Genomic DNA, 21,536 nt, shown 5'->3' with positions numbered 1-21,536 from the left:
CTAGGATATTTAGGGATGCTGCTGGCATGGCTTCTTTCTTTTCAATCCCACTTCAGCTGCAAAATTAAGTATTTTCGTTATGTATATTACAGATGTTCCAAAAATGTGCACTCTGCCTGCCTTTTCCCATACCTCACACACATCTCCAGATGTATGATTTATTGCTTAAAACTGGAGAGCAGTCAGACTACTCCAGTAGGCTTGTGCCATTGTTTTTTTTTTCCCTTGTTTTCCATTGATGATGTTAAATAGCATCATTTCCTGTTGCCTTTGGAGGATGGAGAGAGGATGAGTAAAGCTTTATTCTAATTTGTCTATATTCTGCTGTCGATATAAGTTAATTCTTTTATGGAGCCATGGAAGTATGTGGGTTCTTTTATGATTTTAAAATTTCTGTGTGCTTTCGCTTTTGGTGGTGAGAGGGGAATCCTGATATGTGCCTAGTTAAGAGTGTATAGTTACAGTCTTTTTCCAATTTTACTAAAATTTTTTATTCATGTTTTGAGTGTAGTCTTTCCCTATAGTATTTATCTTTAAACGTTTCATCTGTGGCCTCACACAACTTTGAAATCTTGTTAGCACTGGTCAAAGGAGCCATCTGCTGCTCCAGGAGAGAGGATGCTTTGGCAGGATGATGCTGTCACTTCTGTTTCTGTTTCTTTTCTTTTCATGAATCCAGACAAGGTTTTGTAAGCAGTGTCCACTGATACCTTGATACTTGCTTGACCCTCCTGTCTGTTCTTTTGTGCTTGTTTTCCGTATTCGTTTTTCCATCAGCCTGTTTCTGAGGTCTATACAATTTTTATCCTGTGATGCCAATGATGTGATGTGTGTGAAATAATCCCAAATTAAAGTGTTAGAAGAGCCCTGGCTGATAAGGGATTTTGGTGTACTTCATACAATATACATCCAAACTATCATTTCTGATACATATTAATCTATTACCAGAGAGCTTTAAGAGCAGATTAGAAACAAACAGTCCAATCTAAATCTTCACCATTCTTGCTATTTGAAAGAATTTGCTAGTATCAGTTCTGTTGATCTTTTAAAGGGAAAGAAGCAGCAGCTCAGAGTGAATGTTTATATGCCTGTTCTTTGCACAACTAAGGCTATCTAAAAATTGTGATTTCTTCTAAATGACAGGTTTTTGTTTGCTCAAACTCATTTTTTTTTATGGTTGAATAGTGCAAGGCAACAGCAAGAAAATGAGAGCAAAAATGTATGGAAGCTGGCACGTCATATTTTTTCTAAAGATTGGTCTTTTCAGAAAACAAGCAGAATTAGTTGCCTGTTTTGTGTGAGAATCACTGGCTCTTCCCACACTTCATTTCCTCTAACCTTTGTCCCTGTACCATATCAGTGCATTTAAAATATCCAGTTCCATGCTGTCTTTGTGGCTCTTGAGGTCAGAGTAGATGCTTTTGTGTTGGGTCATGAAGCCTGTGGTGAGTCATTCGTTTAAGTATATGCTCAATCCCTTTTTCAGTGTATTCTCACATCCAAAGTATTCAATCCCATATTCTGTAAAATGGTCAGTAATTACTTGTTTTGGTGGGTATGTGCATGAGAATTTCCAATCTGTATTCCTCTGTGGCAGCAGCCAGTTTCCTCTCCCAGAATTTAAGTGAGCTAGGAGTATATGCTGTACTTCCCTGACAACTTTTGTGATGAGTGGGGCTTTGAGAGAGAGATAAAGTGCTAAAATAGCTTTAGAACAACTTTTCAATCTCAGCAGGTGTAGCCACTCTTCAATTATTTTATTTTCAACTAGGTAACTTCTCGTTTCACTGGCCAGTCACAATCAGGATTCCCTGACATTGAGTTATCTCTAGTTCGGAATACTTGTTTGGTATTTTAAATCACAGTAGTCCTCAAGCATTGATTAATACTGTTTCTTGTTGTGTGATGCTGGTAAATGTTAGAGCTGGGCAAACACCATGAAAAACTTCAGTCTGTTCATTTACATTTTTTAATAAACTGCTTTGCTCATGGCACTTTTATGTTTGCATTCCACAAACAGTGAAATGATTGAGTCTTACTGACATAAATGATCAGAGGAACTGAACTTTAATTTTGAAGGAAAGTAACTGTTCACTTACTGATGGGGAAGGTAACAGGATCTGGTAAAGTCTTGGATGGTTTATAATCAGTGTGGTTTCAGAGAAGTGTCTGTGCTCCAGGTGTGGTTTGTGTCTGTTACATGGGTGGTGGTTGTGGGTTTTTATGGGGTATCCCTTTTGCCTTGTTAATGTAAAAGTAGCTATTGGACAGCTTTGTCCTGTGAAATATGAGGTCCTCAGATCCTAGAGAACTTTTCAAATGACACAGCAGGTGAAGAGGTGTAGACTAAATTGCCTATAGTAACTGGAAATTCAGAGGAGGTTTTTATGGACGAATTACAAAAGCCAGTGCCATCCCTGGTAGTCTAGTCAAATACTGGACTTACTTAGGTGGAGTGATTAATTAAAAAATTCTCAAGATTTATTTTGATACTTCTTTTTTGTGAACTGAATGGTTTATATTTTCTCATGTGAGATCTATAACATGAGGATTAAATTAATTTTGCAGAGTTGTATATGTTAGTGGTATTTTAAATGGCAACTGATACTATCATTGAGAAAGTTAATTCAGAATAAAATGAACTATGCTAATCCATAGATGCTTAATACCTGCAAAGGGCTGGATAACAAAGCCTTCCCTCTGGTACCTGTACCACAGTTACTAATTTTAGCTGTCTGGGGGTGGGTAGCACAACTAATTGTACAGTCATCTCGTTGTGGGGTTTTGTTTTCTCTTGAGTGATCGAAAAAGCTTGTCTATGGCTGATGCAAAATTTCTGTTGTGTATTTGAAGGGAGAGGGAATTCAGTGTGGAGCTGTTCTTGCTTTTGTCTGCAGAGTTGAGTATATACCTTTCCTGTGTGAATAAGGGCTTAAATTCCAGAAAACAGGAGGATTTTATATATATGTCTTGTATATGCTGCATCCTAATGCATTTATATAAATAAGAGTAGAATATAGAATTGAACGCTTGTTTTTTTTGAAAATACATTTTGGCAGATGTTTGGCAGCTGTTGCTAAGGTTTGAGTATTAATAGCTTTGTTAGCATTTGCCACAAAGATCCAAATGAAAAACTAAGCTTTACATCTTTCAAGCTGCTTGGAAATGCAGTGGAACTCTGGATTTTTTTTCCTGCAAGTCTTTATTTTGGTCTGTAGTGTTTCTTTGTTTTTACTGGCAAGAAGTAAAAATAAAAGCAGTTGGCCAGTTGGCTGTTCTGTGTTATATACTTTCTGGTCTGACAGAAAAACCTTCATCCCATTAGGTTTGGCTTGCAATTTTCATGAAGTCACAAAGACCTTTGTCTGAGTTGCCTGTAGGGAAAAAGTCAAGTCTGGCTTTTGGAGTCAAGGATGGTGGATAATATGCTTCTGCTCCCGTTTGATGGAAGAAAATGCTGCTGTCAAGAGAGAATCTGAACTTCCTCTGACAGCTCCAAAACATTGTGGTTTTCATTGGAGAAGTGCTTGCTTCAGTTTTCTTTCTGATGTTCTGGCTACATGTGGACAGAGAGAGGAAGTGATGACCCGATGGGTTTTTATCTCAATAAATCATCTAAGTTATTTCCATTATGAAGTGCTTGGTTTCTGATGCTTAGATAAGGAATACTGTAATTCTTCTGTGACGTAGCAGAAGATTTTTTTAGTCTGTTATTCTCTGAGTGGTAAGGTTTGGAGCTATTTGTTCTGGCAAAGAAGGATGAGAGACTTCAGGAATAGGAGGTATGGGAGAAAAGTCCTCCACTCAGCAGTAATGTTTCTAAAACTAGAGCTGGCAATGAGGTAATTGGAACTCCTGCAGTGTTTTTGTAATCAGGCTGTAAGTTGGATTTCTGATGCTGACTTCATATTTAAATATGCTTAGCTGTAATAAATATGTATTTCTAACCTAACCTTTTAATTGGATGACTAAATAGTTCAGTAATTCTTGATTTATTTATTAATTTTGCTTAAGATCATCTGATACGATGTAGTCATTGAACAGGAAGCATTGCTAAGGCTCTTTTCACCCTTCTTTTCTAGTGTTCAGGGCCATCTTAAGACTCCATGCGGCCTTGGGAGGAGTAAGAAGTCAGTCTGCATTTGACAGTGATTTATTGCATGACCAGACCTGTGCACACACTTCAGAGTTCAGCCTCATTTCACATATGTTGTGAATCACTTTACACAAGCAAAGCAAGTTACATATTGTGGAAGCAATGAACATTTTGGAGAGTGTACAGTAATTGCTTTGCTTTGGGTCTGGAAAGGACTTTCTTCATCTGGGGTGAGCCATGAGACAGCAGTGCAGTGTTAGAGAAGAACAACTGCTTGTAAGCTTGCATTGTTGTCACAGTCTGGCCGTGAACACGTTCTACTCTTGGCATTTTTGCTGTTTGAGTAAAATGATCTGATTCTTTGAAGAAGAGGTTGACTGTGACAAGTTTTACCCTTCATTTGTTGCATGCATAAAAGGCTCTTAAAAAAACCTTAGGCTTTAGATTATGCATCACCCATGTGTTTAGGTCTGCTGCACTGTAATAGTGTTGTTACCAGTGCAACCATAGTAATGATGTTATAGAAAAGTCATTCGTTTTGGCTAGCCCCTATCATGGATTTGTTTTCACCTGTGATTTTACAACTACCTTCTTTTAACTTTTCCTTTCTACTGTACAGATGTGACTAGAAATTAGATCATATGGTAGCTTTCAGTCTACCCAAAATACAACTTGGCTACTTGATCTTTCCTACTAGAATAACGTTACAACTATATGGCATGGCCTACAAAAGGTAATGTGAGAAGAAATTAAGAAAGTTTATTTAAACTATGCTTCTGTTTTTGAAAGGTATTTGAGTACCTACTGTTTGATTCCTCCCCGTGTATTGATGTGTGCAGTAGCACTGGGATCTTTATGCTGTATAGGTTCTTCTTTCATTTCCCAGTAATACTGTCAAACCACGTTGGTACGCAGTAGTATTAGGTGTCTCTCATTGCATGCACGTGAAGTGTCCAGCTAGAAAGCTTAAGCCAGAAGTTACAGAATACTGTTGCAGATTTTCTGGGCTGTGAAGCCTTTGCTTTCTCTGAGAGATGAGGGAAAGAAAAGGATAAATTAAGCCAGATTTTTGATGGCTTAGGATAATGTAGAATAGCTGTTAGCATAGATGACTAATGGATCTTTGGAAATCTTATTGATGTTTAAACACTGAGAGCATGGAATGGCAGGAAACTTGTTCTTCACTGGTGTTTTTCTTGGTCTCATCCTGCATTTTTGCACGCATAATTCTGCTTTGTTCTCTGGAGCTCAAACTTGCACTCTTCCTCCTTGATCCTTGTACTTGTCTTTTTTGCTTTTGTTTTTTTATTCTTTTTAAATATCAGTTGGTAGTGCATCCCAAACCAGACATCCAAAAGCTTTTCTAGCCTCTCTAGGTCAGGCTGTTGCTGCTGTTCCACAACTGACCAGTTATGCTGGATGTAAGAAATACAAGGAAAAAAACCCCTAAATCTCAAGTTCCTATGGAGTCAGCACTTGGGAGTAAAATCAGTGCACAGTAGAGCCTGGAGTGTTTGGAACTAAGGTAAAGTCAGAAAAATGTATTGCTCACTGTATTGGCTTATCCATAGTAGAGTGAGAGGTATATGTCTGCTGCTGGCATTCTGGGAGCAGCGTTTCTGGTTGAGCAGTATTGTGCTTAAAATGGAAGCAGAATCTCTATGGAAACTCTGAAGTGGTGGTAAGACTGAGCATTACAGGTTTGGTTTGGCTGTAGTCTTTGCTCCACCCTACGAAAGTTGTAAAGGAAATATAATTGAGTACATACCAGATCTTCCAGAACTGATCTATCGCAAAACAACCAAATGCTGTTAATAAATAAATCAATCTTTCTATATTCTTGCTTAGCTGGTTGCTCCTTGAGCCAATACAACCAGTAGTATAGCAGTACAGTGAACGCAGCGCTGCGCTAGTTTGAGTTAGTTTTATTTGGAGATGGTACTTACTTGCATTGAATCGTAGCGCTTATAAAGGTTTAGCGTTTAACATCAATTTCAGTTTTATTTTTGCATTTGAGTAGACATAGTTTAAAAATGAGAATAGGATATATGTGTTAGCCATTTAAAAAGTAAGTGTACATTGTTTCTTGTGCCTTGAATTTAGTTGAATGTGTCTCATTCAGCACTTTAGCCAGAGTTTAAGTTGACAAAGCTGCACAAATATTCAAAACAAATCTAGATGGGGCTTGCCAACTGTCCTTTTCAAGTCCTGTGAATTCTGTAAGGGCTTAAGTTTGAGAAACAGCAATTCCCTTCCTTCCCCATTACTGTTCTTCAGGTTTTTGTTTTGCTGATTTTGTTATGTCCCTGAAATGAAGATGTAGCTTTGCAGTGGGGTTGAAACTAATGGATAGTGGAGCAAAGGTGTGGGACAACTATCCATGTGTGACTGAAAGACTTGTGAAGTTTCCCATCTGTTCTCGGTGAGCTTTTGGGGAGCTGTCTTGTTTTCTTGCTTTCTGGAATAGATTAGAAACCATTGTAAATTCACTGATGTTAAGTTTTCTTTAGGATGTGGCTCAGTATCAACTGAAAGAGTTAGTATCTAAAGCATATGGGTTAAATAAAAAAAAAAAAAAAAGAATTAAGTGTGCTCCCAGCTTCCTGTGTTTGTGTGCTGTTTATATCTTGTTACGGTTGATGTCCAGCTGCCTCCCCACAGTTTGAAAGCAAGCTTAGACTCTGCTGCTGCTGACTAGGTCCAGATGTGAACAGACATACCAGGACCTGGTGAGAAGGTCACAATGGGCATGAGGGACAGAAGCACTTGGTAATAGTATGTTCAGGTGCGGAGGATGTCTATTCTTTTAAGGCATGTGTGGGAGTGCTAAGTGCCAGTAGATTGACGTGCTGAGGCTGAGAAGAGGTTCTTGACCCCAAGGCGGCTGCTGGAGGTGCCTGGACAACAAAGCGAGCTATTTTATTTTTTCAGACAGCCATAAAGGTTTTCATATGTAAAAATTAGAATAGATTTGCAAGGTTTTAGTCTAATTGCTTAAGCTTCCTTTTTTGAAGATATTAATTTAGGACTTTTCATTGACAAAACTAAAAGATTGTGTAACATAAAGCAAAACTTCATTGCTCTCTTACTTGACAATTGTATGAAGCAATTCATGTTGTATATTAGGTAGCTATGCTTGAACAGCTTTCTCGGCATCTGATAAGAGCTCATTCTTCAAATCAGTTCAATTTTCAAATTTTCTTGTAATATATAAAGCCCCAGCCTTGATGTAGATTCTTTTCTACACGTGAGGAAGTATTGTTCGCTTCCTTCTTTAATAATTAAAATCCTATATGTACCACCAGAGCATCTCGCCACTTTTCCTAAAAGCATTGTACTGTTTATTTGAGTTTTCTTCCTTTTTATGTCAGAGATGCTAGTATTTGAAAGAAAGCATAATGCAGAGTTCTGGTTCAGAGAACTGCAGATGTTTCTTGGAAGGGACATCTGGAGGTCATCTTAGTCCAGCCTCCCACTCAAAGCGGGACTACTGCCAACACTAGTTTAGGTCGGTTACAGCTTTGTGTAGCTGAGCATTTAAAATCTACAAGGACAGACTCCACTGCCACCTCTCTGGTAACCTGCTTGAGTGCTACGCTGCCCTCCTGGTGTCCAATCTGAACTTGCAAAGCCAATATAACTACTGAGAGTTTGGTTCTGTTGTCTCTGCTGCTTCCTTCAGGTAGCTTTAGGCACCTATTAGGTTTGCCTTCAGCCTCCTCTGCCAGATTCAGCAAGCTCAGTTTCCTCAGCATACCTTATCAGGTCATGTTCTTTAGGCCCCTGACCATCTTGGCAGCCCTTTGCTGGACAGTCTCCAGCTTTGCCACATCTCTCGAGGCTGAGGCCCCAAAACTGTACTCCAATCATGGTTTATAATGGTAGAGCAGGAATTATTTCTTCATTCCTGGTTGAGCCTTCCCTATACATGAGTAAAGGGTGTTCCTCTGCTAGAGGTCAATGTCTGTACCACCTAGAAGTAGTCTGCTTAGCTTTAATTATTTTCTAGATACGGAATCAGAATGATGGGATTCTTAAGGATGATCTAAGGATCTCAACAGCTGGAAAAGCAGAAGAGGAAAGGGTGAATTTCATCTGAAAAAGTGAGAAGGTAACTACTCTTCTTTCTTGCACTTTCCTTCTGTATAGGAAGGATCGTCTTGTCTGGAAACTTAAATGAACTTCATGGTGGAAATAAGATTGACACAATGCCTGTTTCATGGAGACCTTTGACTGATCTACTGTGAGCATTAACTGAACATTTGCTTAACTGAACAAGTTGGAGACTTACCAGAGATTCATTTATCAACTAACATCTGTAGTAACTTATGAGGGTGTAGAGCTGTTGCTAAAGGGAGTAGATATTCTTGTGTTTTCAAAGGGAGGCATGAAATGAATAGAGCAGAGGTCACATTCTCAAAACAGAATGTCAAGTGTATGATTACACTTTTGGTTCCTGAGAATAGCCTTTTGAGTCCTTTGACCAATATTAACCAAATATAGCTGTGGAATGAATGTCTCTAACATCCAAAGTCCTTTGAGCAGGAGCACAGTGCTCATCTGTTTGGGTGGCCTGCTGTATTTATTCACGGGTTTGTTGGCACAGGTTTTGTGCCATATCAGATGCAGTACTTGTGACAGGGATCTGCAAGTGATACAAGATGCAGGAAACGGCATCATTACTTTTGTTTGTAGAAAACCTGTACCTGTGGAAGTGGGGCAGGGTGTGGGAAAACACATTTAATATTAAAAATGTGGAGCAGGATTTTGTCTTGAATCACTTTGATTTCAATGCTGAGTGGAAAGCATAGCAATCCAGGAGAAAGCAGCACAAGAATATAACTCACATCCTCCAAGCTTAAAGCCCAAGTATACCAGCTGAAAGGGATAGCAGTACTGAAGTTGTGTATCTGCTAGCTCATCAAAGGTGACTTCTAAACTGAAGGAACAGAAGGTTAACTAGTACGGCCCTGTAAAATGGGCTGAAACGGCAACTCGTGATTGTAGACAGAGTGTGTTAAGGCTTTTTGTTTTGGGATTTTTTTTCCCCTGCAATACAAGAGTGCTGTATTTTAGTAAGAAAGGGGATGAATAAATTTAATTATTCTTTGGATTTTTTTATCTCGCATCAGATTCCCATGGCAGGCTACAAGGATCCAAAAGAAACTAATTCTAACTTGGCAACAGTTTGTATTGAATCAGAAGTATGTTGTGCCTTAAACTGCTTGCTTCTGTAACTGTTCTGTGAGAGTCGAAGCTTAAAATAATGTAATTAACGCTGTGTTCTCTTAGCAGTTGCACTCAACTATGTGCATAGATACATTGTGAAAATGTGGACAAGGTGTTATCAAATGCAATCTTAATTTGAAACTTCAGGGGGGACTTAGTTACAGCTTTCTTTTGGGGTTAACACAGAAACCCGTGAGGGTGCACAGTTGAGGATGAACAGGAAGGTGGATTGGAAGAGTGGGATCTACGTACCTATGTGCTGAGTATGAGGAATGAGAATTTGTCTCAAGAGATAAAAAAGAATTCTGCAGTGTGATTTCCAGCAACACTGTGGTATTGGCACAGAGCTCAGTTAAGAGGGAAACTCTGAATTGAAACGTCATTTATGATCTTTTTTCTCTGACCTTAAGCTCAGCTGACTATAGGGTCTGTCCTGAGGCCAACCAGCTATGACTGGCCGATTGGTTTATGGGGTAAAAGATCTGTGGTATGTTGTGATGTTTAAACTGAAGTGCTGCTGAAGGGAAACAGATAATTAACTTACCTTTTGTGCCTTTTTTTTTTTTTTACCAGAGGTATGGAGAACTTGGTGGCTGGCTCCAACCTTCCTCCACTTTTTGCAGATGAAGATGGATCTAAGGAAGGTAGTGAAATTACTGTAACTGGGTAAGCAACTAGTTCTTTTTAACCTTCAGCTGATAGATACTATCTCTAGACTTGCCAGGGAAACTGTTTCAGTGGGAAGAGGGCATTCTAAGTAATTTAAAAAAAAATAAAACCAACAAAAACAAATCCTACAGTACTCCCTTGGCCTTGACAGAACATCACAGGACTCCATTCAGGAGAAACCAGCACTCCTCTGAACTGATGGAAATGATCACAAACTGCTCTTTAACATCTCTTATCTTTAAAAGTTTGCTTTCCTAGGATTTTGTCTTTAAGACAGATTTAGACAGCATGATGGGGGCAGAGAGGGAGGGTGTATCTATTGGCTACAGTGATCTCTGCTAAATAAATTATTTCTGTTAAAGATATACTGATCATCACTGATCCCTGAAAATCACTGAGAAGCTCATGTCTTTCATTTTTGTCAGACTGACTCTGCTTTTACAGACTGAAACCATGGCCTCTCTTAAAATCACAATGACAGCAGAATTTGTCTTTTAGGAATACATGGGATTCTTGCTGTGTTTTGATACTTGAAGTTTCTTTTCTGTTTTGTAAAGCCCCAAGCAGTAAAATTCAGACTTCACAGGCAGGTAAAACCCTGTAAAAATTAATATGGACAAACTTGCTTCAAGCAGGTCTGAATTTGGATTTACATATCTGGGACTTCAAACTTGCTGGTGCCAGATGAGGTACATGTTCAAATTAGGTTTGTGTTGAAGAGGTATTAATGTGTTGAATGAGTTTTCATCAGCTTTCGCTGCAAATGGCTACATCACATTGGAGTTTTTCCTGCATGTCTACTTCAGAAAGCTTCCCTGCTAAGGGGTAAAGGATAAGAAAGCTGAAATGTTCTTCAAACCGTAACAGTGATTCTAAGAAACTGTATTATTCCATTTTGTTTTTGACACATACGAAATGTAATTAACTTATAGGAGTGTGCACGCTTTGTTCCGTTTCTCCCTCTCTAATTGTTAGTAATATGAACTCAATCTGATATCTGAAAGTCGGGCATGGATCTCTCCAGCCCTTGTGTCTTTACCAGTAATTATGATCCAATTGCTGATTATAGTGAGTAATGAAAATATGCTGTTCTCTCTATTCAAAGACAAATTTTCCTGTAGGCATTCAACTAACAATTCTGTTAATATATCTCAGTTTTCTATTGCTGTATTCTGCATTAACAGGAACAATTATTTTAAATATTTAAAATTTGGCATGCCTGTAAGCAGCTCTAGATCCGAGTAAATGAACAAAGTAGACTTGAAGCATAAGCTGCTGTTACAGTAAGTTTCATTAATGTAACTGGGCAAGGCCAGGTAATCTTTAGCCTGACTGAAGAAGGGATTAGAATCAGAGATGAGTCTCAAAATCTTACATTAATTTGCCCACTGAGCCCAGTGGTGAGAATGACTATGGGGTTGTTGCCCCAAAGTATGTGTTTATCTCTGCCTACCTTCAGAAATATTTCTGTATGTTTGCTTTTTTTTTTTTGCCTCCGGACAGCTTGCCCTTTCTTGGAGTAAAGTTGATTGGTACAGCTCTTGCAGCAAAATTAAATAGTGGCCATTCAGGAGCCTGTTGGGAACTAGTCATGTTTGTGCTTCAAATACCCACATGTATCAACAGGAGATTATGTTGAATGAAGTTCAATCCAAAATCGTACGCAACCACAAATCTTTAAGTGTATTTGTGGAGAAATATAATAAATGCATCCAGAAAGGTGTATATTGGTTGAAGATGAAACCATTCATCTCAAATTCCTTATGGTATTTTTGAAGAAGTGTAGATTCATGCTTTCTTGTTTCTTATCCAAATGTTTACTTCCTTGGCAGTTGTTTGTATAATCAAAAGCTTCACCAAAAATGAAACAAAGTAACACTTTAAAAATCAAACTGTGTTTGAAAGTCCATAGTAACTATGGTAGTTATGTCATTTGATTGAATGCAACAGCCAGTTCTTCAGAAATGACTCTTTAAAATCTTTTTTTTTTTCTTGTTGCTGTAAGAACTGAATGTATTTGCAACATTTTTGCATGTTTTAGAAGATATGGGAGGAAGTGATTTAGCAATATGATGGTTAAATTTTTTCTTTTGCTATTATGTGCTTTTTCAGATTAGCTCATTCTGAGGGTTCATTCAGTGGTGGAACTTCACAGTCTGTGAATAACCCAGATTTGGTGGAGGATTTGTCCCAGGTTCAGCAGCTGCAAAATGAGTCCTCTAATACTGCTGAAAACACTGAGCAGAAGCCTGAGGAGGAGGTAAGATGAGATAATAGTGACTTCTCAATGAAGCAAAACCATGGAGTTTTGCTGTTATACTTTGTCTTACCTACTCAGATTTTTTTTTTGGATGGGACCACAAATTTTCATCCATTTGCCATTTTCATCTTTTGATTCTCTCTGGTTTTCTCCTGTGTTGCACAGCTGCACACAGGTAGCCAAGGAAAGCTGGCAATCATAATGTACAGAGAACAGCACGTGTGTCTCTAGCTTAGCCAGCAGGGTCCACAGACTGGTACTGCATTCAGTCTTTTTCTGAAGGCTGAATGTTCAACTGCGACAACTTTATCTCTTGTGAGTCAGGAAAGTGAGACCATTGTACTCTTCTGGGAGTAACTGATGTCTTTGAAAGCATTATGCTTATCACTTCAGACTGTACCTTGTGTACCAGCCTGCACTGATTTTTGTTGACTAAATCATGAAGGAACTGAGTTTGCCAAGAAAGTGGTTTTGGTTTTTTTTTTTAGTAGATCCATTTGATATTCGTCCTTGTAGTTTGTGTTCAGTTGTGAGATCCTCATTTAAGGAAGTAGTAAAATTCCAGAAAGGCAACTGAAACTAACATGATGGCAGGAACGTGTTTATTTGGGGAGAGATTAGAAGTAGTGAAATAGTTGTATGTGCATAGCATAAGAAAATAGTGCTGTCCAGAGATTGCTATAGTAGTAGTGTGAAACCAAGAGGATAAGTGGTAATTATGGCATTCCTGTGAGCTCACAGTGTGCCACAGGCAAATTTTACAATGTTCCCTCCTTTGGAGTTTGTTCATCTCTCTATTGGAGGCAATTAGTGGGAAAGAAAGCCTATAGAATAGATGAGAATAGAAAAGCCTATATACTGTCCTTCCACCCACATTTTGGGCACATAATGCACAAAGGTGAAAGATTTGGAAGGGGCAAAATAACTAGTTAACAATTGTTGACTAATACATAAAATCTCTCAAAACATGATATTGAGGCAAATGACTGGGGAGGAGCGTATGTGAGGGTGAAAATAATTAAAAACCAACAAACAACTAACAAAAAATTGCAGTTGCATTAGCTAGGATGAAAATTTCACGGGTTACCAATCCTCATGGTTTTACAATCAGAAGTTGATGCAAATGTTATTTTATTCCCTATGGACAACAACTTTTCACAATGAGACTTCTTTGACTTCGCTTAGAGGAAAGTCAGATTGCTCTAAAGTAAGGTTTGAAACTTAGATACGTGGAGAGGATGGACTCCTGATGAAAATGTTTGAGACATGAATATTTATTCCTTCCAGAGGTGGTAAAGCTTTTCCTTCAATCTGAATTTTCTTCCATTTTCATTTTGCAGCAGCAAAGAACTAAACGAGGAGGCTGGGCCAAAGGGAGAAAGAGGAAGAAACCCCTTAGGGACACCAATGCCCCCAAATCTCCCCTCACAGGGTATGTGCGATTCATGAATGAGCGTAGGGAGCAGCTTCGAGCGAAGAGGCCTGAAGTCCCTTTCCCAGAGATCACCAGGATGCTGGGCAATGAATGGAGTAAACTGCCTCCTGAGGAAAAACGGGTACCATTAAACTCCCTTTTCCTTGTTGGATTATGATTACTGTTAAATGGGAATGTTGTTGTTTAGTGAGGAACTTAACATAGGCTTTTGATTGAACTTGTGTTTAGGAATATATTTCAAAATAAGGGCACGGGTCCTCCAGGGTTCAAATAATGAACCATGGTAGGGCTGTAGCATCTCATCCAGGTGTGACTTGAGGGGAACTGTATCCTCTAGATAGTGCAAGAATATATTCAGAACAGTGGGGAGTGCTCTAGTGAGACATCCAATGGTCTATGTGATTCATCTGGATGTAACTCTGTCATGTGTTACTCAGATACAGCTGAGACCTGACAGTTTCCAAGGCCAAAGCCATTGGAAGGATGGGGCAGGCATTTATTCACTGTGACTGGGGAGAATTTGGGGGGATTTCAGAGCTGCTTGAAGGATTTCGCAGTTCTGTTTATACATTGATGAGTTTGTAAAATATAAGCATCTGGGTGTCTTAGAATAAGACAAGCAGACCTGAAAGGGTAGGTCACTGAGGGAGGTGGTTAGCATGAATAAACTTGTAGTTCATGTTGAAGCTGAGTAAACTTGGTTTTGGTTAGCTAACAACTATGGTTATTCTGAAGCAAGCAGCGGAGTCATAGTATACTACTGATGTGTGCATTAGCGTCCCATAATCCAGGGGAATGTCTGACATGCCCTTGTGGCTGATCTCCAGCAATTAGCAAACTAGCTGTCTGATATGGAAGTTGAAGGGAAAGCCTTGCATTTCGCCTGTGCCAACCCTGTAGTCTTGCTACATCCCTTTGTATTTGGCGAGCATAAGGCCATGTCAGTTGAGCTGACTGGGCTGACCAAATAGTGAGTCTCCCCCAGTAAAAGACCATTACTATAGTCATAATGCAAACAACCTAATAATCATTCTTCTTGTTATTCCCCTGTATGGGGAAATATCTAATGAGGTGTACAGATCTGCGCTAGAAAACCTAGGACATCTACTTACAGGTAGCGCAGCAGAACTCATTCTTACTGATTCAGAACAATCCATCCAAAACACAAGTTAAGGAGGAAAAACTTTTGTTGTTTTAAACTCAGTTGCTGCACTCGTTCAGCAGCACATTGCTGGAGATGGAAAAGAAGAATTAATGTCCAATGGAAGAATACAATGTCCAAAATGCAGTGCAAATGCAGCATCACCAACTTTGCACCCCAAACCAGAACGTTAACAGTGTCCTCTGCAGGGTCAAAACAATGTTGCAAATGCATGGAATTTATAACCATTACATGTATTGTCATGATGACTTCATGAAAATAAAAGGCATACCAGGTGGCTAAGGTTCAGTCTGATTTAAAACTTACTTCCATTGAATTTTAAACTTAACAGGAGAAAAAATTTGGAAGATAACTTTTTTTTCTTGAAAGGATCCCATTAGTAAGTGTTGTGACCACTCCTTAAATGATTTTCAGTTCATCGGTTCCCTTAAAGAATTCTCCAGTTAAGCTCATTCTGTTATGCAGATGTGTGAAATATCTTCAGGCTAGGAAAAGAAAAAATAATTTTTTAACCTAAATGCAGATAGCTTAAATTGATATAACCTTTTGGGCTCTTTAATCTTCATGCTACTCTTTTCCAATAACTATGATGTTTTATTCACCTCTCAGATGGGCAAAGCGTGTGGTTGTAGAATGGTGGTGCTTTTTGTCTGTGGGGCATGAAAAGAAGAGTGTATTGGAACCCCACTGTTACAGATCTGAACCTTTAAAGCATGATCTGTTAAGGCGTTCCATTTGGCAGCATTTAATCCCAGCCATAGAAAGGCAATTCTGAAGTATTTGGTCTATGATGTGTAGGTAATATTCAGTTGAGTTGAGTAGCTTAGTAGCAGGTTACCTCTAGGTCTAACAAGGGAGTTAACAGAATAGTGATTTGAATGTATAAAAAAAAAAAGAAAGAGGAAAAAGGGACACCAGAATACAGAATTTTATCCAGAAATCTTATGTCTCTGCATCTCACATTCTCGTTGTTTCTTCACTCCTTTCCTGTTTGCATAGGTGAAATGGATCAGCACTTCATCTGACAAGTTGTTTTTCTTCCCTTTCTCCTGAAGGGGAGGAAACTCCCTGAAACTCTTGGACTTTTTTGTTTCAGCGATACCTTGATGAAGCAGATAGAGATAAGGAGCGTTATATGCGGGAGCTGGAGCAGTATCAGAAGACTGAAGCGTACAAAGTCTTTAGCAGGAAAGCACAGGACAGACAAAAAGGCAAATCACACAGACAAGGTATTGAATGGGACAAAAATAGGTGCCTAGCTAGAACAGAAGATTCCCAGCTAGTCATGTAGCCTGACACTCATTTAAAGCCTTTGATTTAAAGGCTTGATAAAAATGAATGTGTTCTTTCTATGACATTTGCATCAGCTGTGTGTAAAGTGATTAGATTTATGTAGATTTAACTGTATCTAGGTTGTATTGGAGGGTGTGCATTAAAAGCATCCAAATTAGACACAGCCTCTATGTGACTTATTAGGAAAGCTGCACAAATTTTCTGTCTGTAACTGTTGTATGGTTGTGCAACTGCTTTAATTCTTTGGTTCTTGTTTTCTCAAATCTTGTGTATTTTGGGGGATTTCTTATTTGTTTCTTATTTGTTTTTTCCTTTTTCAGATGGAGCAAGACAGCCAGCCCATGATCATGAGGTAAACCTCTTCATTCTACCCTTACATCAGTGGGTAAATTTTCAGATGATGAAAGTTTCTAGTGAAATCAATAAAAACCAGTTTATGCCAGCTGAAGTCCCTAATCAGAGGTTTAGAGTATGAGTTCTTCTGATGCAGTTTTTGATCAAAAGTTAGAGCATAAGAGTACTCAGTTGTTTCACATTAGTATGATGAATACTAAATTTAGTAAGTCTTAGGCAGGTACAAATGATCTAATATAAAGTGGGAGCATAGGGTACACTTAAAACATAGGTCTGTTTTGTAATGTTAAATAAGTCAACGGGTGTGAGTCAGTATAATTGAGCCTTTAAGTATCTGGTATGTTAGAGGTTCAACTTGCAAAATTTTTACTTTCAAATTTTGCAAAGCAGAGAATTTTAATTATTATTTGGTAAGTAAACATTGAGGTAAAACTTAAGAATAGCTTGAGATGTAGATAAACCTTCCAAGTTAGCAACTTTAGGTTGCTGTTTTGAGGTATTGATTTTCTGGAGCAACATGAATGCTTGCGGCTTCCTTGAGAAGAAAATGGGTAAAGTAACCAAATCACTGGGTGATCTCTGGCTTAAACCTCCTCCTGCACCCCCCGCATATGTAAATATTGGAAAAGAGTAGTAATGTCTGGAGATAAGATGCCTATGCTTTAGTTGATGAGACATACCAAATCTTGTGCATCCTGGCTGACTATCTCTCCACTTGAAGTGCTGAAACTTTCTCTCTCCAGTTCTATTACCTAGGGCCACAGAGCTTCTGTCGTGGTTACTAATAAATTGCAAACAAAAAGCAATGAAAAATCTTGTTTATACACAGCCTCTTCACTTGTAAGCAATAGGCTGTTCTGAAAGATGTTTTTCTTTGGGAGGTTTTTTGCCTTGGGAAAGCAATCAAGTTGCTTTTTAGTGTGTTCATTACAATAGTGACAAGGATATGCACTGCTGAGAGGCAACTACTGGTCTTGTCTAGTTTAAGGAAAATAAGTTTCAGTTCCTGGAAAATGCTTTGGTAGCATGTTTTTGATATGTCTTTTTATTAACTCTTCAAGGAAATACTTGCAGTAAGATTAATCTGTAGAAGTACGTGGTCCCCAGGATTTCTGATTCTCTAGTCACTGAATCCAAGTTTGTCTTTAATTGTACAAAAACAGATTACTGAAGTTCTAGGTTCTAGCTTGGCTGTGATATTTCAATAACCTGTAAATTACACAGGTAGCAAACTACAAATTCAGTCTTGCATCTCATCCTTCTAACTCAGGCTATCTATTGCTGAAATCTGGTGTCATAAACGCAGTTAAAAAGCCGTCCTCCATACCCTGTGGGGCTTTTAAGCTTCGTCAGATAGTTATTACATAGCGGAGCTAGCAACAGGTTAGGCAGGCATTCTCTTCTGAAAGCCTGTGCCTTTGCTTAGCGTTTTTCACCTTTATACTATAAAATTCCACATGCTTATCACCTGATATGCTTTCACATCTTTTCTGCAAGGGAGTCAAGTATTATAATCCTGCACAGGCAAGGAACAAGCAGAAAAGATTTAGATTGCTTTTAGAAGGATATACTCAAATCTTGCTGCTTTCTCTTATCCACATAATCAGCAGTGACCAAACCATTGTTAATTGTTCTCCATTGTTCTGTTACTGCTTCTTTCCTCAAGCTGTTTGATTCAGAGTAGGTCAAGCTTCATGCAGTCAGATACACAGTATCTTACTGGCAAGATTTCAAAGGTTTATACACGTCAGGGAGATTAGGCATTGCCTGGTAGTATCTACAGCATTTGAAGATAGGGAAATGGCTGCCATAGTATGAGCACGCAAGAAGAAAACCGTCTACTCTGAGAACATTTTTTTATGAAGTAGCACACTTCTTATATCTGTTCCTTACATTGTCTGCACCTGACCATACAAGGAAGGATGAGCTTAATCCTCCCAAAATCTCAGCCTTCTCTTTACCATACTTCACCCTGAGAACTTCAAGTCTGATTTGTTCTGGAACCTCCAAAAGATCAAACTCAGTTTTAATAACCAGAAGAGAATGGTACTATTTATTGACACTCTGGAAGCATCTCAATCTTGTTTAAGGCAAATGATAGAAACAATAATTTTGGTTCTCTTTTGATTTGAGGGATGACAAAATGATAAGCAACCTGAACAGACTGGGCATTTTCAGTAGGACGTAATCAAAACCTTAGGATTTTAATCCTGAGTGAACCTCAGAGTGGCTTAAGTACCTCAGAGCTCTCAAGAGGGTCTTTTACCTGCTGGGTAATGTATTTTGTAATGGAAGAGCGCTTATGGCTTTCATTATCTCTCTTCTGTTTAGTAGAATCTCTTAGTTGTCTTTCAGAAGCTGAACAGTTTTGTCTAATTGCTTTAATTTTTTTTTTGGTTTTACCTGAAGAACCTGTATCCTAGGGGTGCCAACAGAGTACCCTCTCCTCTTCACAGTACCCTCTCTTCTACCATACATTCTCTAGGAGCCAGCAATGATCTAAGCCACTGCCTCTTTGCACGCAGGTAGCAATAGTAAGTGTGAATTAGAACATCTAAGATAGATGTCCTGTAAGTGTTTTAACCAAGCTTCGTTTCTTAGCGTACATTAATGTTGAGATCCTAGATGTTGGGATGAAATTAATTCCTAGCCATCTAGAGAGTGTTCAGAAAAAATGAATGCATTATGCACACTTCTGTACATGACCTCTCATTTCTAAATACACACTCTTGAGACTTTTTCCCTATAGTAGCAAGTATCAAAACTTCAGCGAAGAGCATGTGTGATCATGAACCCCTAGCAACACTCTGCTATGTCTCACAGAACTGGGAAGGTTTCTCTCCCCTCTGTCTAGTCCCACCTGTTTCTAGTGCATCTTCAGCTGATTGAGGCCAAGTGAGCTTTGAGTTCTCCCTCAGCAAAATACAGAGCTTCCCAGCTGTAATTCTACCAGACAATAAAACTCAGCTTATCTTTTACTTTTAATACAATCAATTGACAGTCTTCTCATGTAAAGACAGAATATCTGAAGTTCTATCTAGTCTTGTCTATCTTGGTTGGCTGCCAAATGGCATTCAGCTCACCCCAGCCAGCCCCTTTGTGGCAGACACCGGTATGATTCTGAGCTCAGGTGCCAGAATTCCCTTATCAGCTGTTAAACATTTAGGTTTTCTGCTGGGTACCAAATCATGTTTGACACTGCATAATTTTGGAGGATGAATTCATGGTACACTATTAACTGGGGTGTTTGAGAGGTTTGAAAAGCTTTTGTTCTCCACAGAGATTCTCTCATGTTTAACTTTGTTTCTATATTAAGTAACACGTTGATTGTAGTGGCTGCAGTTTATCGAACCAAATTTGCATTGGCTTTGTCAACAGCAATGCAGACTTTAAAGCAAGCATTAATTCCTGTTGATTTTGATGTGCAGAAATCGTGACTGAAGTATATTATGGTGGCTTTTTCCTTAAGTCAAAATAAGGGTTTTTTAGTTTTTTTGACTAAGTTATATAGCATTTTCTGCTTTAAAAGTTTTTTTTAAAGAAAGCCTGTTATGGTCGCAAACCATAAATTGATGTAAAATCTTCTGCACCTGAAATGTGCTCTCAAATTTTAATAGACTTGAGTTCACGTAGTTGAATTCACCAACTTGGTCAGAAATTAGGTGAAGAGATCTGAAAGTTGAGAGGAAACCCTTGACTACAGGCTTTATCTTAAGATTACAAACTTGTCTTGTGTCTTAAAGTGAAAAAATTTTGCAATGTTTGATCTTGCAGTATGCAGGACACAACAGTCCAGTTCCTTGAAGCCCTCACACTAATGTTTCAAAAAAGACGTGGTTTGCTTGAAGCACTATGCAGCTCCCATCTCTTTTGGAGCCAAAATCTCTTCCAGTTTGGAACATACATGTGGAATTGGTACACTGTGGAAAAGTTGCTTATTTTTCTGGTAGCTGTTCTTTTTCCTGGCTGTTTTCTTTCTGGCTTTGGTAGTGAAAGACAAAGAACCATGAAGCTTACTGGGCGTTTTGCTTGCTTTATCTCCTGTTTGTTGGTATTCCTGTATAGATTGTTTCAAAATGTGTCAGTTTGATGGTGGAATGCTTTCCAGTGGAATGAATTCAGATAGTTTTAAAATGGAATTATTCTGATGTGTAATGTCATTAGGGCGAAAGGGTATATTTTAGTATGTTACATGATATTTCTTGATAATGGTATTTGGCCTTTATTAAACTGTATCTGAAAAAGCTGAGATCTACCCTTTCGCATTTCTTGGTAGGAGCTGGAAGCATCTTCCATCCATCCAGCTCTCTTATCTGCCTCAGTTTTTGGTCTCCCTTATCTTTCTATTTTCTCGATAAAAACAATTTCATGAATTTCTGAAAACTAACAGTATTTAGCTATGTATTGTTTTTTCCTTTGTAGAAGGAAGCAGATACAAAAGAGCGATCTGTTTTTGATATTCCAATCTTCACAGAAGAGTTCCTGAATCATAGTAAAGGTAAGTTAAACTTTTGCAGGGCCCCTCTCTTTGCTTTTCCAAGGTTTTTGCTAGGTGCTGTCCAGCTGAAGAGTCCTTGCTCTCTCCCATCTCAGCTCAAGTAATGACTTGGGATATAGTTGGTCAGTGTTTCTGATATTACCTTACCGCTGCATGAACACAGTGGTTGCAACAGCAGTTTTTCCTGGCTTTGTCTTCCAAAACTATCCTTTCTGGAGAATGTTTCTAATTGTTAAGCTCCACTTGCTATTATTGCAGCTATTCTAAGCTGGATCCTGCTGTTCTTTAGGATTAAGAAATATCTAAGATATAGCATGATGATGATTCAGGCTAGTTAGCAGTATTTTTTCCCCCCCCCGGATATGTGTAAGATTCCACTGACATATTTTCTGTTACTCTACTTGGTTTTTGTAGCTATGTTTCCCAAGCGTTTAGGATTTTTTGCCAGATTTCCTGGAGACTTTCTTGACTGAATAGATTTCAGATTCAGATACTTTTCCTGATGATCAATAGAAATGTATTTTTCAAACTGGTATCTTG

The 21,536-nt window shown here is 38.6% G+C and overlaps 1 protein-coding gene across 4 annotated transcripts in view; it reads left to right on the top strand.

Moving 5' to 3' along the window:
• HMG20A (high mobility group 20A) overlaps positions 1–21,536 on the top strand; it is a 174,531-nt gene that overhangs the window by 12,134 nt on the left and 140,861 nt on the right. For 3 of the 4 annotated variants that reach the window (XR_011049018.1, XM_068410816.1, XM_068410818.1), the window contains 7 exons: positions 8,106–8,207; positions 9,899–9,991; positions 12,107–12,254; positions 13,595–13,810; positions 15,948–16,080; positions 16,465–16,496; positions 20,921–20,996. Coding sequence is in view for 3 of the 4 variants with exons in the window: in XM_068410816.1 (XP_068266917.1) it covers positions 9,903–9,991; positions 12,107–12,254; positions 13,595–13,810; positions 15,948–16,080; positions 16,465–16,496; positions 20,921–20,996 (694 nt within the window). In the remaining variant the exon portion in view is untranslated. The remainder of the gene's footprint in view (positions 1–8,105; positions 8,208–9,898; positions 9,992–12,106; positions 12,255–13,594; positions 13,811–15,947; positions 16,081–16,464; positions 16,497–20,920; positions 20,997–21,536) is intronic. The other variant, XM_068410817.1, reaches the window with a different exon arrangement.

Source organism: Nyctibius grandis, chromosome 11, assembly GCF_013368605.1.
Source record: "Nyctibius grandis isolate bNycGra1 chromosome 11, bNycGra1.pri, whole genome shotgun sequence".
Lineage (NCBI taxonomy): Eukaryota > Metazoa > Chordata > Aves > Nyctibiiformes > Nyctibiidae > Nyctibius > Nyctibius grandis.
This window is presented reverse-complemented; position numbering and strand designations above follow the sequence as displayed.